The 14527-nt window shown below is 44.9% G+C and overlaps 1 protein-coding gene across 7 annotated transcripts; it reads left to right on the top strand.

Moving 5' to 3' along the window:
- Positions 1–1412: 1412 nt before the first annotated feature.
- On the top strand, positions 1413–9741 carry si:ch211-274f20.2 (calnexin). 7 transcript variants are annotated; one of them, XM_042326205.1, is made up of 12 exons: positions 1413–1520; positions 1773–1834; positions 2794–2867; positions 4023–4081; positions 4533–4674; positions 7220–7301; positions 7471–7663; positions 8529–8782; positions 8963–9082; positions 9154–9268; positions 9317–9411; positions 9504–9741. In XM_042326205.1, the coding sequence occupies exons 2-12, from the start codon at positions 1775–1777 to the stop codon at positions 9510–9512; spliced, it is 1203 nt and encodes a 400-aa protein (XP_042182139.1). In that variant the 5' UTR covers positions 1413–1520; positions 1773–1774; the 3' UTR covers positions 9513–9741. The 7 variants fall into 7 exon arrangements, with proteins under 7 accessions (XP_042182139.1, XP_024260577.1, XP_042182138.1 ...); XM_024404809.2 differs by lacking the exons at positions 1413–1520; positions 1773–1834 and having other exon boundaries at positions 2835–2867; positions 4466–4674; XM_042326204.1 differs by lacking the exons at positions 1413–1520; positions 1773–1834; positions 2794–2867; positions 4023–4081; positions 4533–4674 and adding exons at positions 5701–5958; positions 6892–7013 and having other exon boundaries at positions 7116–7301.
- The last annotated feature ends 4786 nt before the right edge of the window (positions 9742–14527 follow it).

Genomic DNA, 14527 nt, shown 5'->3' with positions numbered 1-14527 from the left:
ATGCATGAGAGCATCAGCTATTTTGGACGACTGTGTGATCCTGCTTACCGCAGCCAATGTGAGTAAGACCTTTAAACGGATCAACATTCACACAGCCGCAGGGGCAGATGGACTACTAGGACGTGTACTCCGAGCATGAGCTGACCAACTGGCAAGTGTCTTCACTGACATTTTCAACCTCTCCCTGTCTGAGTTTGTAATACCAACATTCTTCAAGTAGACCACCATAGTATTCTTGGGCACAGGGACTAAGGTAACCTGCCTAAATGACTACCGACCCATAGCCATGAAATGCTTTGAAAGGCTGGTCATGGCTCACATCAACACCAAAACCCTAGACTCGCCCCAACAGATCCACAGATGATGCATTCTCTATTGCACTCCACACTGCCCTTTCACACCTGAGAATGCTATTAATTGACTACAGCTCAGCATTCAACACCATAGTGTCCTCAAAGCTCATCACTAAGCTAAGCTTTTTATGGCTAGGGGTTCCGCTCGACAACATTCCGCTGAAAAGGCAGCGTGCGAAATTCAAAAATATTTTTTAGAAATATGCAACTTTCACACATTAACAAGTCCAATACACCAAATGAAAGATAAACTTCTTGTTAATCTCCCCATCGACTAATCTGGTACGGGTATACCAATAAATTGGAGTGATCCAATATAGTGAAACATAATGAAGGTTATGTATGTAACCACGGTTATGAGCTATATGAATCACTCCAATCCTCTACGGTGCTAGAGGCGCCTCAATGATGTGGAGAACGTGTGTCGCTGCCATGGGGTCTATACATAGGGGCGGACCTAACCGTGACACAGGTGTACACAGGAGTAAATCGGTAAATCCTCACCTCGGATGTATCCCTCCGCCGCGGAGTGACACAAATATAATGGAGTGATCCATATAGCTCACATAACCTTGGTTACATACGTAACCTTTGTTTTACATCACTAAATAATGATGACCAATACAGATTAAACTGGTTTTACATCACTAAATAATGATGACCAATACAAATTAAACTGGTTTTATTTTACTAAATAATGATGACCAATACAGATTCAACTGGTTTTACGTCACTAAATAATGATGACCAATACAGATTCAACTGGTTTTACGTCACTAAATAATGATGACCAATACAGATTAAACTGGTTTTACATCACTAAATAATGATGACCAATACAAATTAAACTGGTTTTATTTTACTAAATAATGATGACCAATACAGATTCAACTGGTTTTACGTCACTAAATAATGATGACCAATACAGATTCAACTGGTTTTACGTCACTAAATAATGATGACCAATACAGATTAAACTGCAGCACCTGATGTCAATCCCACAGTGCATTGCTGCTCTTAATGCCTTAATGGTGACACAGCTCATTGGTTGCTAAGAGATGGCTGACTGACTGAGGAGGGGTCAGAGTCCAGCTGTAATTACACGAACACTTTGAGGAAGTCTGTTTCCCACCGAGCCACCAGTCTCTGAGAACCTCGTCTGACCAGGTAAACACTCACAATTATTATAAGTGTATTAACAGGTAAACACCTGTATGTTTTTTTTTACACACGTGGTGATTATGTACTGTATCTTTTTGGAGTGGCGGGGTTTGTAGGTTATAGGATCTGTTGTGTTGATACAGTATCTGATATCTAGTAGCTAGCGACGTAACCCTTTTACGAGAGGGAAACATGGTTATGTATTGTGTGTGTGTGTGTCTGTGTGTGTCTGTGTGTGCGTGCGTGCGTGTGAAACAGACATGATGTTCGGCCGCCTGCTGCTTGCCTGTGTGTGTTTAACCCCGGCGGATCCAGTTCAGGTCAGGCTCTGCTAATATCATTCAAACTAGATATATGGCCTGGATTACTGTCATTTATACTAGATATATGGCCTGGATTACTGTCATTCATAGTAGATATATGGCCTGGATTACTGTCATTCATACTAGATATATGGCCTGGATTACTGTCATTCAAACTAGATATATGGCCTGGATTACTGTCATTCATACTAGATATATGGCCTGGATTACTGTCATTCATACTAGATATATGGCCTGGATTACTGTCATTCAAACTAGATATAGGGCCTGGATTACTGTCATTCATACTAGATATATGGCCTGGATTACTGTCATTCATACTAGAAATATGACCTGGATTACTGTCATTCATACTAGATATATGGCCTGGATTACTGTCATTCATACTAGATATATGGCCTGGATTACTGTCATTCATACTAGATATATGGCCTGGATTACTGTCATTCATACTAGATATATGACCTGGATTACTGTCATTCATACTAGAAATATGACCTGGATTACTCTCATTCATACTATATATATGGACTGGATTACTATAATGTCTACTACATGTGCCATATTATTAGAGTTATTGAGTGCTGTTCTCCTGTCATTGTTTTATTAACTGAGGTGACACTGACCTCTTTACTCTTTAACTACCCTGTTAACCTATAAACTGTTGTTTACCCCTCTCTCTCTCTGTCTCTCTCTCTCTCATCTCTCTCTGTCCCTGTCTCTGTCTCTCTCTCTTTCTGTCTCTCTTATCTCTCTCTCTCTCTCTCTCCCTTCTCTCTTTCTCACTTCTCTCTCTCTCTGTCTTTCTCTCTCTCTCCCTTCTCTCTCTCTGTCTCTCTCTCTCTCATCTCTCTCTGTCTCTCTCCCTTCTCTCTCTCTCTCTCTCTCTATTCTCTCTCTCTCTCTCTCTCACTCTATTCCCCTCTCTCTCCCCCCTCTCTCTCTCTCTCTTTCAGGATACCTACAGACTTGTTCAGGTTCCAGAAGAAGCACATTTTGCAGAGACGTTTGACTCAGATCCTCTAGATAGGTGACGTGATCTGTTTAAATCTGTATTCTACATTCACCATATAGTAATGTCTTAGTAATAGTAGTTAGTAATAGTAGTTAGTAATAATATTGTCTTAGTAATAGTAGTTACTAAAATTAGTGTCTTAGTAATAGTAGTTAGTAATAGTATTGTCTTAGTAATAGTAGTTAGTAATAGTATTGTCTTAGTAATAGTAGTTAGTAATAGTATTGTCTTAGTAATAATAGTTAGTAATAGTAATGTCTTAGTAATAGTAGTTAGTAATAGTATTGTCTTAGTAATAGTAGTTAGTAATAGTAATATCTAGTAATAGTAATATTTTAGTAATAATAGGTAGAATTAGTAGTTAGTAATAGTATTGTCTTAGTAACGGTAGTTAGCAATAGTAATATCTTAGTAGTAATAGATAGAATTAGTAGTTAGTAATAGTATTGTCTTAGTAATAGTAGTTAGTAATAGTAATGTCTTAGTAATATTAGTTAGTAATAGTATTGTCTTAGTAATACTAGTTAGTAATAGTATTGTCTTAGTAATAGTAGTTAGTAATAGTAATGTCTTAGTAATATTAGTTAGTAATAGTATTGTCTTAGTAATACTAGTTAGTAATAGTATTGTCTTAGTAATAGTAGTTAGTAATAGTAATATCTTAGTAATAATAGGTAGAATTAGTAGTTAGTAATAGGATTGTCTTAGTAATAGTAGTTAGTAATATTAATGTCTTAGTAATAGTAGTTAGTAATAGTATTGTCTTAGTAATATTAGTTAGTAATAGTATTATCTTAGTAATATTAGTTAGTAATAGTACTATCTAGTAATAGTAATATCTTAGTAATAATAGGTAGAATTAGTAGTTAGTAATAGTATTGTCTTAGTAACGGTAGTTAGTAATAGTAACAGTAATATATTGGTAAAAGTAGGTGGTAATAGGAATATATTGGTAATAGTAGGTAGTAATAAGAATATCTTGGTTATAGTAGTTAGTAATAGTATTATCTTAGTAACAGTAGTAAGTAATGGTAATGTCTTAGTAATAGTATTGTCAAGGTAATAGTAGTTAGTAATAGTATTGTCAAGGTAATAGTAGTTAGTAATAGTAGTGTCTTAGTAATATAACTAATATCGTATTAGTAAGACAATGTGTCATGTGTTTTACAGGAGATGGGTCCAATCCAAGGCTGTGAAAGAGACAGATGCTGAGGCTCTCAAATACGATGGTATGTAGACTACAATGTGACAGTATGATGGAGGTAGACAGAGTACTGACAGTATGATGGGAGGTAGACAGAGTACTGACAGTATGATGGGAGGTAGACAGAGTACTGCAGTATGATGGGAGGTAGACAGAGTATTGACAGTATGATGGGAGGTAGACAGAGTACTGCAGTATGATGGGAGGTAGACAGAGTACTGCAGCATGATAGGAGGTAGAGTACTGACAGTTTGATGGTAGGTAGACTACACCAGGAGCTGTCACCGATGTTAAGTGTACAATTTCAGGGGTTAAAAGTCATCGATGTGTTTTCCTACAGGGCAGGAGGAAGTAGAGTATCCAGAGGTTAGAGCCAGGGGTTAAAGGTCATCTGTGTGTTTTCCTACAGGTCAGCAGGCAGTAGAGTATCCAGAGGTTAGCGTTAGAGCCAGGGGTTAAAGGTGTGTTTCCTCCAGGCCAATGGGTGGTGGAAGAGCCAGCGGCTGCAATGTATCCTGGGAACAGAGCACTGGTGATGAAGTCATCAGGACAACACCATGCCATCGCTGCCTACCTACACACACCCTTCAACTTCATACACACACCTCTCTGCCTGCAGTGAGTACACACACCCTTCACTGTCATACACACACCACTCTGCCTGCAGTGAGTACACACACCCTTCACTGTCATACACACACCTCTCTGCCTGCAGTGAGTACACACACCCTTCACAAATCAAATCAAATCAAATCAAATCAAATTTTATTTGTCACATACACATGGTTAGCAGATGTTAATGCGAGTGTAGCGAAATGCTTGTGCTTCTAGTTCCGACAATGCAGTAATAACGAGCAAGTAATCTAACTAACAATTCCAAAAAAAACTACTGTCATACACAGTGTCAGGGGATAAAGAATATGTACATAAGGATATATGAATGAGTGATGGTACAGAGCAGCATAGGCAAGATACAGTAGATGATATCGAGTACAGTATATACATATGAGATAAGTATGTAAACCAAGTGGCATAGTTAAAGTGGCTAGTGATACATGTATTACATAAGGATGCAGTCGATGATATAGAGTACAGTATCAACGTATGCATATGAGATGAACAATGTAGGGTAAGTAACATTATATAAGGTAGCATTGTTTAAAGTGGCTAGTGATATATTTACATCATTTCCCATCAATTCCCATGATTAAAGTGGCTGGAGTAGAGTCAGTGTCATTGACAGTGTGTTGGCAGTAGCCACTCAATGTTAGTGGTGGCTGTTTAACAGTCTGATGGCCTTGAGATAGAAGCTGTTTTTCAGTCTCTCGGTCCCAGCTTTGATGCACCTGTACTGACCTCGCCTTCTGGATGGCAGCGGGGTGAACAGGCAGTGGCTCGGGTGGTTGATGTCCTTGATGATCTTTATGGCCTTCCTGTAGCATCGGGTGGTGTAGGTGTCCTGGAGGGCAGGTAGTTTGCCCCCGGTGATGCGTTGTGCAGACCTCACTACCCTCTGGAGAGCCTTACGGTTGAGGGCGGTGCAGTTGCCATACCAGGCGGTGATACAGCCCGCCAGGATGCTCTCGATTGTGCATCTGTAGAAGTTTGTGAGTGCTTTTGGTGACAAGCCGAATTTCTTCAGCCTCCTGAGGTTGAAGAGGCGCTGCTGCGCCTTCCTCACGATGCTGTCTGTGTGAGTGGACCAATTCAGTTTGTCTGTGATGTGTATGCCGAGGACACACTGTCATATACACACCGCTCTGCCTGCAGTGAGTACACACACCCTTCACTGTCATACACACACCGCTCTGCCTGCAGTGAGTACACACACCCTTCACTGTCATACACACACCGCTCTGCCTGCAGTGAGTACACACACCCTTCACTGTCATACACACACCACTCTGCCTGCAGTGAGTACACACACCCTTCACTGTCATACACACACCTCTCTGCCTGCAGTGAGTACACACACCCTTCACTGTCATACACACACCACTCTGCCTGCAGTGAGTACACACACCCTTCACTGTCATACACACACCGCTCTGCCTGCAGTGAGTACACACACCCTTCATTGTCATACACACACCACTCTGCCTGCAGTGAGTACACACACCCTTCACTGTCATACACACACCGCTCTGCCTGCAGTGAGTACACACACCCTTCACTGTCATACACACACCGCTCTGCCTGCAGTGAGTACACACACCCTTCACTGTCATACACACACCACTCTGCCTGCAGTGAGTACACACACCCTTCACTGTCATACACACACCTCTCTGCCTGCAGTGAGTACACACACCGCTCTGCCTGCAGTGAGTACACACACCACTCTGCCTGCAGTGAGTACACACACCACTCTGCCTGCAGTGAGTACACACACCACTCTGCCTGCAGTGAGTACACACACCACTCTGCCTGCAGTGAGTACACACACCACTCTGCCTGCAGTGAGTACACACACCACTCTGCCTGCAGTGAGTACACACACCACTCTGCCTGCAGTGAGTACACACACCGCTCTGCCTGCAGTGAGTATACACACCACTCTGCCTGCAGTGAGTACACACACCCTTCACTGTCATACACATACCTCTCTGCCTGCAGTGAGTACACACACCACTCTGCCTGCAGTGAGTACACACACCCTTCACTGTCATACACATACCTCTCTGCCTGCAGTGAGTACACACACCACTCTGCCTGCAGTGAGTACACACACCACTCTGCCTGCAGTGAGTACACACACCACTCTGCCTGCAGTGAGTACACACACCGCTCTGCCTGCCGTGATTACACACACCCGTCACTGTCATACACACACCGCTCTGCCTGCAGTGAGTACACACACCGCTCTGCCTGCAGTGAGTACACACACCGCTCTGCCTGCAGTGAGTACACACACCGCTCTGCCTGCAGTGATTACACACACCCGTCACTGTCATACACACACCACTCTGCCTGCAGTGAGTACACACACCACTCTGCCTGCAGTGAGTACACACACCGCTCTGCCTGCAGTGAGTACACACACCCGTCACTGTCATACACACACCGCTCTGCCTGCAGTGAGTACACACACATATGTATGCACGACACACCCACATCAGTTGAGTCTTTTTCAAACTACTTACTACTGTGTGTGTGTGTACAGGTATGAGGTTCGGTTCGGGAGAGATGTAGAGTGCAGTGGAGCCTACATCAAACTGCTGACTAAGACCCATCTGCTACGACTGGTGAGTTGACCCAACTGCTGCTGCTCAACATCTACTCGTCCTCTATAACAATGCTCCTTGTTCTGTTCTTGTTTCGTATGGAGGAAGTTGTATGATGTTGTGTGTGTGCATGTGTCAAAGTGTGTGTGTGTGTATTTATATATATATATATCTCTGTGTATGTGCTTAGAGCCAGTTCAGTGAGTCCACTCCGTACTCTGTGATGTTTGGTCCTGATAAGTGCGGCACCAGCCACCGCCTCCATCTCATCATCAGGGTAACGGACTCTAGCAACGGCCGTAACCAAGAGATACACGCCCCCCAACCCGTCGATGACCTGACGGTGTACTTCACCGACCGACAACCACACCTCTATACACTACGTTAGTATGCATCCTAACCACTAAACCCTACCTCTACACACTACGTTAGTATGAAGCCTAACCACTAAATACTACACAGTAAACCTCACATCTGTGTGTGAAACACATGGCTTTCCTATAGAAAGTTCCACTCAGGATTGCCGCCACTCTACTCCATTTCCCTGGATCTCCGGAGGAGACAAACATGGTTTTCTCCTGGAGCAGTTTAGTGTCTAGGATTTTTCTCATGAGTCTGCCATTGTTTCCATTCATGTTGCGACAGTCGATGTTCATACCCAGAGAAATGACTCTCACATGACTGGCTTGTTGACCTGATAGCCAGCGAGGTGAGACAAGTGGTCTCACCAACAACACACATGCATGAACATTTTTGTATAAAGGGAAGCTGGTGTGATGTTTATGATGTGTTTTTCTGTGTGCCAAATACACCAGATATTGTTGTTGTGGGGAGGCCAGGGGGAGGTGCTCATTTTGGAAGTGGGCTGCTCATTGGATGGCTACATGGAAAAGGCCTTGGCAGAGAATCTGCTTAAATACCAGCCCCTCATGGCACGCTGGGACAGCCTCGGGTGGAGGTGCAGGCAGGCTGGAACAGCCTCGGTGGAGGTGCAAGCTGGAGGTGATGATATGTGGCAGTCTCTGCCACGCTCACAGGCTTGCAGTGTGTGGCCACCAGATTGTGGGCCTGACAACAACTAGGGCAAAGCAGGCTGGGTACTGGGTACTGCTCTGTTTCAGATGCCGTGGGCATCCTAGCTGCTTGGAGAAGGAGGTGCTCTCTGGACCCTTGAGGGACATGCAGACAGAGACATTTGATTGGTGGATTCAAATAAAGTATTTAACATGTGTGTGTGTGTGTGTGTAGAATTGTATCAAGACAGCAGGTATGAGATTTTCATTGACCAATCGCTGATCAGTCAAGGCCGCCTGCTGACAGACGAAGTCCAGTACACAGAATCCCCTGAGTCCCCGGTGTCTGGATTATGGGTGGGGTCAGTCGCGGCGCTGGGTCTGGAACTGTGGTCATTATCGGGGGAAGTTATGTTTGACAATTTCCTGTTGACTGATGACCTGAAGCTGGCTGAGAGATGGACACAGGACACCTGGGGACAGAAACAAGTACGTCTCTCTCTTTCTCTGTTTCACTCATCTCTCTCTCAATCTGTACGTCTCTCTTTGTGATACTCCACTCGGAAATAACTGTGTGCGTGCGGTTTGTGTGTGTGTGCGTGCGGTTTGTGTGTGTGTGTGCGGTGTGTGTGCGTTTGTGCGGTGTCCGTGCGCTGTGTGTTCTCCCAGCCCGGCCTGTTGGAGCGACTCCTGATAGCAACTAACTCTCATCCCTGGCTCTGGGGTGTCTACATCTTCACGGTGGGATTACCCATCACCCTCTTCATCAGCTACATGTGGCCGGACAAGGTACACACACACACACACACACACACACACACACACACAAACACAAACACAAACAAACAAAAATCCAATAGTACTATGTTTGTCAGAGATTCGGGCCCCCTGACCAGGACTACTACTATAAGAAGTCTGATGAACCTCAGCCAGAGAAAGACCAGCCAGACAGACCAACCAGCCTCTCAGACTATGGTGAGACACACACCAACACACTGTAGGCAGACACATTACACGTTTAAGATGTGCTGTATGTGTGTGTAGGTGCGATGAGCAGAGAGGGGGCCAGGAGGAGAGAAACTCAGAAGGTTCAGAGGAAGTCAGACCTGGAGGTTGAGGTGAAGACATGACCTTTAACCTCTCACCTTTATGTGTTAGACGTCTTTCTACAGACATCACTGATGTGATGTGTCTTTGTGTTTGTCTACAGAATGAGTGACAATCCCTGGCCAGCCTGAGGACTAACCAACCCTAACCAGCCTGAGGACTAACTAGAGCTGTGGCGGTCACGAAATTTCGTCAGCCAGTGATTGTCAAGCAAATAACTGTCGGTCTCACGGTTATTGCCGCTGACACAGACCTTTGGAACGTCTACATTTTAAAATGTCTAATAAATCCATATAATATAGCCTACACCACAATAAATCCATTATTTATTTTAGACAGGTCTAAAGAAACATGATATGAAGAAAATGAGGTCTATTTCAGAAGAACAGAATAACATACTCTGAGTTGTCCTCATGTTAGGCCCTGATCTGGCTGTGCCATATGGCTGTGGGCTACACTAGTTCATTTAGCAGACAAGATTTGCTTAGAATTCCATTGCATTATCTTCTAATATGTTATAGTATGAAGAATACAGTTGAACAAAGCTGAATAAAATAGAAAGGATATGTTCTCCAAACAGTTTGATGGAGTGCAACTATTCTGTGTTGAGCGGTTCACAAAGAAATAGGTCCTCCTAGATGCTACATTTAGAGACATTAATGTAACTTTAGTTGTTCTACAAACGTTGGCCTGTATGTTTTGATTTAATATATTGTAAGGCTGCATGATGAGACTCTAATGATGATTTGAAACAAGTTGCTTGAAAGGCATAATCTCTGCTTTGTATTTTGAGAAGGCTGTACACCAGGGGTTCTTAAGCCTGAGACCAAAATGAGAAATTATGTGTTTTGCTGGGACCCAAGCTTAGGAAAATGTGCAACTATACGTAAATATCGGAACATTTCATTGCCCTTATGCCTAAAAAAATGCAATGAAATACCTATAAATATATTTACATGTCTATTTTTATTTACTTTATTCTTATGTACCTGTCTAGGTTGGAACTGTTTCTGTTAAAATACAAGACATCATTTCATTCTGACCTGAAATAAATGGATTGATCACATCACACAGATGTAGACCAGAACACACAGTCCTGATGAGAGGTGTGTGGCTGGTTGACGTTTTAAACAAGCAGGTCTATTCTGGGCTCTGCTTTAGACAGTGCAACACGGAGGTCATGCTCAGCATTGAAACTGTTTCTGTACTTGAGAACCCTGACTTGCATAGGTGTGTGGTGCCAAACTGGATCAGAACATCTACTGCTTTCTCAGTCAGGCAGGAGACCACTTCCTGCTGTAGATGAACAACCCAGAACTGTGTGAGTCAGGCAGGAGACCACTTCCTGTTGTAGATGATCAACCCAGAATGTACAGTAGGCCTGGTCATTTCTACGTCAATATGTACAGTAGGCATGGTCATTTCTCCAGTAATATGTACAGTAGGGCTGGCCATTTCTACAGTGACATGTACAGTAGGCCTGGTCATTTCTACAGTGAGATGTACAGTAGGCTTGGTCATTTCTACAGTGAGATGTACAGTAGGCCTGGTCATTTCTACAGTGAGATGTACAGTAGGCCTGGACATTTCTACAGTGAGATGTACAGTAGGCTTGGTAATTTCTACAGTGAGATGTACAGTAGGCCTGGTCATTTCTACAGTATATGTACAGTAGGCCTTATAATTTTTATCTGTACTGTTACTTAGGGTTGCACTATCAATAGTTAGTTAGCTATTAGCTGTGTACCATTACAAGGCCAGGGATTGTTTGAAAGAGGAACTCACATCTACTACTATGAGATAGTACTCCTTATTTCTACTGATCATCACCCCAGGCCTTTAATAGCACCCCAGGCCTTTACCTGCCCTTTAATAGCACCCCAGGCCTTTAATAGCACCCCAGGCCTTTAATAGCACCCCAGGCCTTTAATAACACCAGCGGTAAACAATCCACCCAAGATGTCTTGGTGGATTGGCATGTCTTCGCTAACCCTTGTTTAATGGATTGGTTAGCTGTCTCGGTAACCCCATTACTCTGGGGGTGGTAGATGGACACAAATGTCTGGTCCAGTCCCATCATTATGGCTAAATACTTGACTACATCACCAGTGGAGTGGGTAACATTGTCTGCAGATAAAACCTCAGGAACAACAAATCTAGGTATTATCTCCCTCACTAGTAGCTTTGCTACTGTCTTAGCATCACAGTGTGTGGTGAGAAATGCCTCCACCCACCTGGTGAACCTGTCAGTAAGGACTAAACAGTACATTTTCCTTTCTTATCTTAATGAAAGATCTATAAAATCCATGGCAAGATGGGAGAATGGTCCTCTTGACGTAGGGACATGACCTGGTTTCAGAGGTGTCCCTTTGGCAATGTTAAATTGCATGCACATCTCACATGCTGAGTGAAAATTTGGACAAAACAAATCCAAAGAAATTGCCTCCATTATATCCCCCCTTGACAAATAAGCCATACCATGGGCCACTTGGCAATCAGAGGCGATAAGACAAGCTGGCAGACACGGTCTGCCAGACAGAGACTGTCTCCAAATCTTTTGAAACGGGGTCAAGTTTACAACCCCCCTGTTGCCATACCAAATGAGAACCAACATCCAAAGCCTATTTAGATGCCAAATCATCAGTGTCTTTCCCAACAGTAGCACAGAAGAACATGGAGTGGCTATGACACTCGGAGGCAGCCAATTTAGCAGCCTCATCTGCCATGGTGTTACCCATACTGACAAAATCTTTCCCCCCAGTGTGAGCAGCAACCCTCTCAAAGCAGAGGGCAGCATCATAGCCTCCAAGAAATCTAAAACCATAGTTCTATTACGAATAGGACTTTTACAAGAATTGTGAAAACCCCTACTCTTCCACACACACCACACAGGAGAGGCAAACCCCCTACTCCTCCAGACACCACACCAGGAGAGACAAATCCCCAAGTCCTCCAAATACCACACTAGGTGAGAAAAAACCCTTCTCCTCTAGACACCACAGCAGGAGAGAGAAACCCCTACTCCTCCATACCAGGAGAGACAAACCCCCTACTCCTCTAGACAAACCCTTATTCCTCCAGACACCACACCAGGAGAGACAAACCCCCTAGTCCTCCAGACACCAGGAGAAACAAACCCCGACTCCTCCAGACACCACACCAGGAGAGACAAACCCCTACTCCTCCAGACACCACACCAGAAGAGACAACCCCCTACTCCTCTAGACACCACACCAGGAGAGACAAACCCCTACTCCTCCAGACACCACACCAGGAGAGACAAACCCCTACACCTCCAGACACCAGGAGAGACAAACCCCCACTCCTCCAGACACCACACCAGGATAGAAAACCCCTACTCCTTCAGACACCACACCAGGAGAGACAAACCCCTACTCCTAGAAACCAGGAGAGACAAACCCCTACTCCTCTAGACACATCACCAGCAGAGACAAACCCCAACTCCTCCAGACACCACACCAGAAGAGACAACCCCTACTCCTCTAGACACAACACCAATAGAGACAAAGCCCCTACTCCTCCAGACAGCACACCAGGAGAGAAACCCCTACTCCTCTAGACACCACACCAGGAGAGACAAACCCCTACTCCTCCAGATACTACATCAGGAAAGACAAACCCCTACTCCTCCAGACACCACACCAGGAGAGACAAACCCCTACTCCTCCAGACACCACACCAGGAGAGACAAACCCCCTACTCCTCCAGACACCACACCAGGAGAGACAAAACCCCAATTCCTCCAGACCCTACACCAGGAGAGACAAACCCTGATTCCTCCAGACACCACACCATGAGAGACAAACCACCTACTCCTCCAGACACCACACCAGGAGAGACAAAACCCTTATTCCTCCAGACACCACACCATAAGAGACAAACCACCTACTCCTCCAGACACCACACCAGGAGAGACAAAACCCCAACTCCTCTAGACACCACACCAGGAGAGACAAACCACCTACTCATCCAGACACCAGACCAGGAGAGACAAACCCCTACTCCTCTAGACAGCACACCAGGAGAGACAAATCCCCTACTCCTCCAGACACCAGGAGAGACAAACCCCAACTCCTCTAGACACCGCACCAGGAGAGACAAACCCAGACTCCTCCAGACACAACACCAGGAGAGACAAACCCCTACTCTTCCAGACACCACAACAGGATAGACAAACCCCTACACCTCCATACAACACACCAGGAGAGACAAATCCCCTACACCTCCAGACACCACACCAGGAGAGACAAACCCCTACACCTCCAGACACCACACCAGGAGAGAGAAAGCTCTACACCTCTACACCAGGAGAGACAATCCCCTACTCCTCCAGAAACCACATCAGGAAAGACAAAACCCCTACTCCTTCAGACACCACACCAGGAGAGACAAACCCCTACTCCTCCAGACACCACACCAGGAGAGACAAACCCCTACACCTCCAAACAACACACCAGGAGAGACAAATCCTCTACTCCTCCAGACACCACACCAGGAGAACAAACCCCTACTCCTCCAGACACCAGGAGAGACAAACCCCAACTCCTCTAGACACCACACCAGGAGAGAGAACCCCTACTCCTCTAGACACCACAACAGGAGAGACAAACCCTTATTCCTCCAGACACCACACCAGGAGAGACAAACCACCTACTCCTCCAGACACCACACCAGGAGAGACAAACCCCCTACTCCTTCAGACACACAGCAGGAGAGACAAACCCTCTACTCCTCCAGACACCAGTAGAGACAAACCCCTACTCCTCTAGACACTACACCAGGAGAGGCAAACCCCGACTCCTCCAGACACCACACCAGGAGAGACAAACGCCTACTCCTCCAGACACCAGGAGAGACAAACCCCTACTCCTCTAGACACCACACCAGGAGAGACAACCCCTACTCCTCCAGAAACCACAACAGGAGAGACAAACCCCTACTCCTCCAGACACCACACCAGGAGAGACAAAACCCTACACCTCCAGACACCACACCAGGAGAGACAAATCCCCTACTCCTCCAGACACCAGGAGAGACAAACCCCTACTCCTTCAGACACCAGGAGAGACAAACTCCTACTCCTCTAGACACCACACCAGAAGAGAC

This window comes from Oncorhynchus tshawytscha, linkage group LG08, assembly GCF_018296145.1.
Source record: "Oncorhynchus tshawytscha isolate Ot180627B linkage group LG08, Otsh_v2.0, whole genome shotgun sequence".
NCBI lineage: Eukaryota > Metazoa > Chordata > Actinopteri > Salmoniformes > Salmonidae > Oncorhynchus > Oncorhynchus tshawytscha.
The sequence above is the reverse complement of the archived record's forward strand: the minus strand, read 5'-3'. Positions and strand labels throughout refer to the sequence as shown.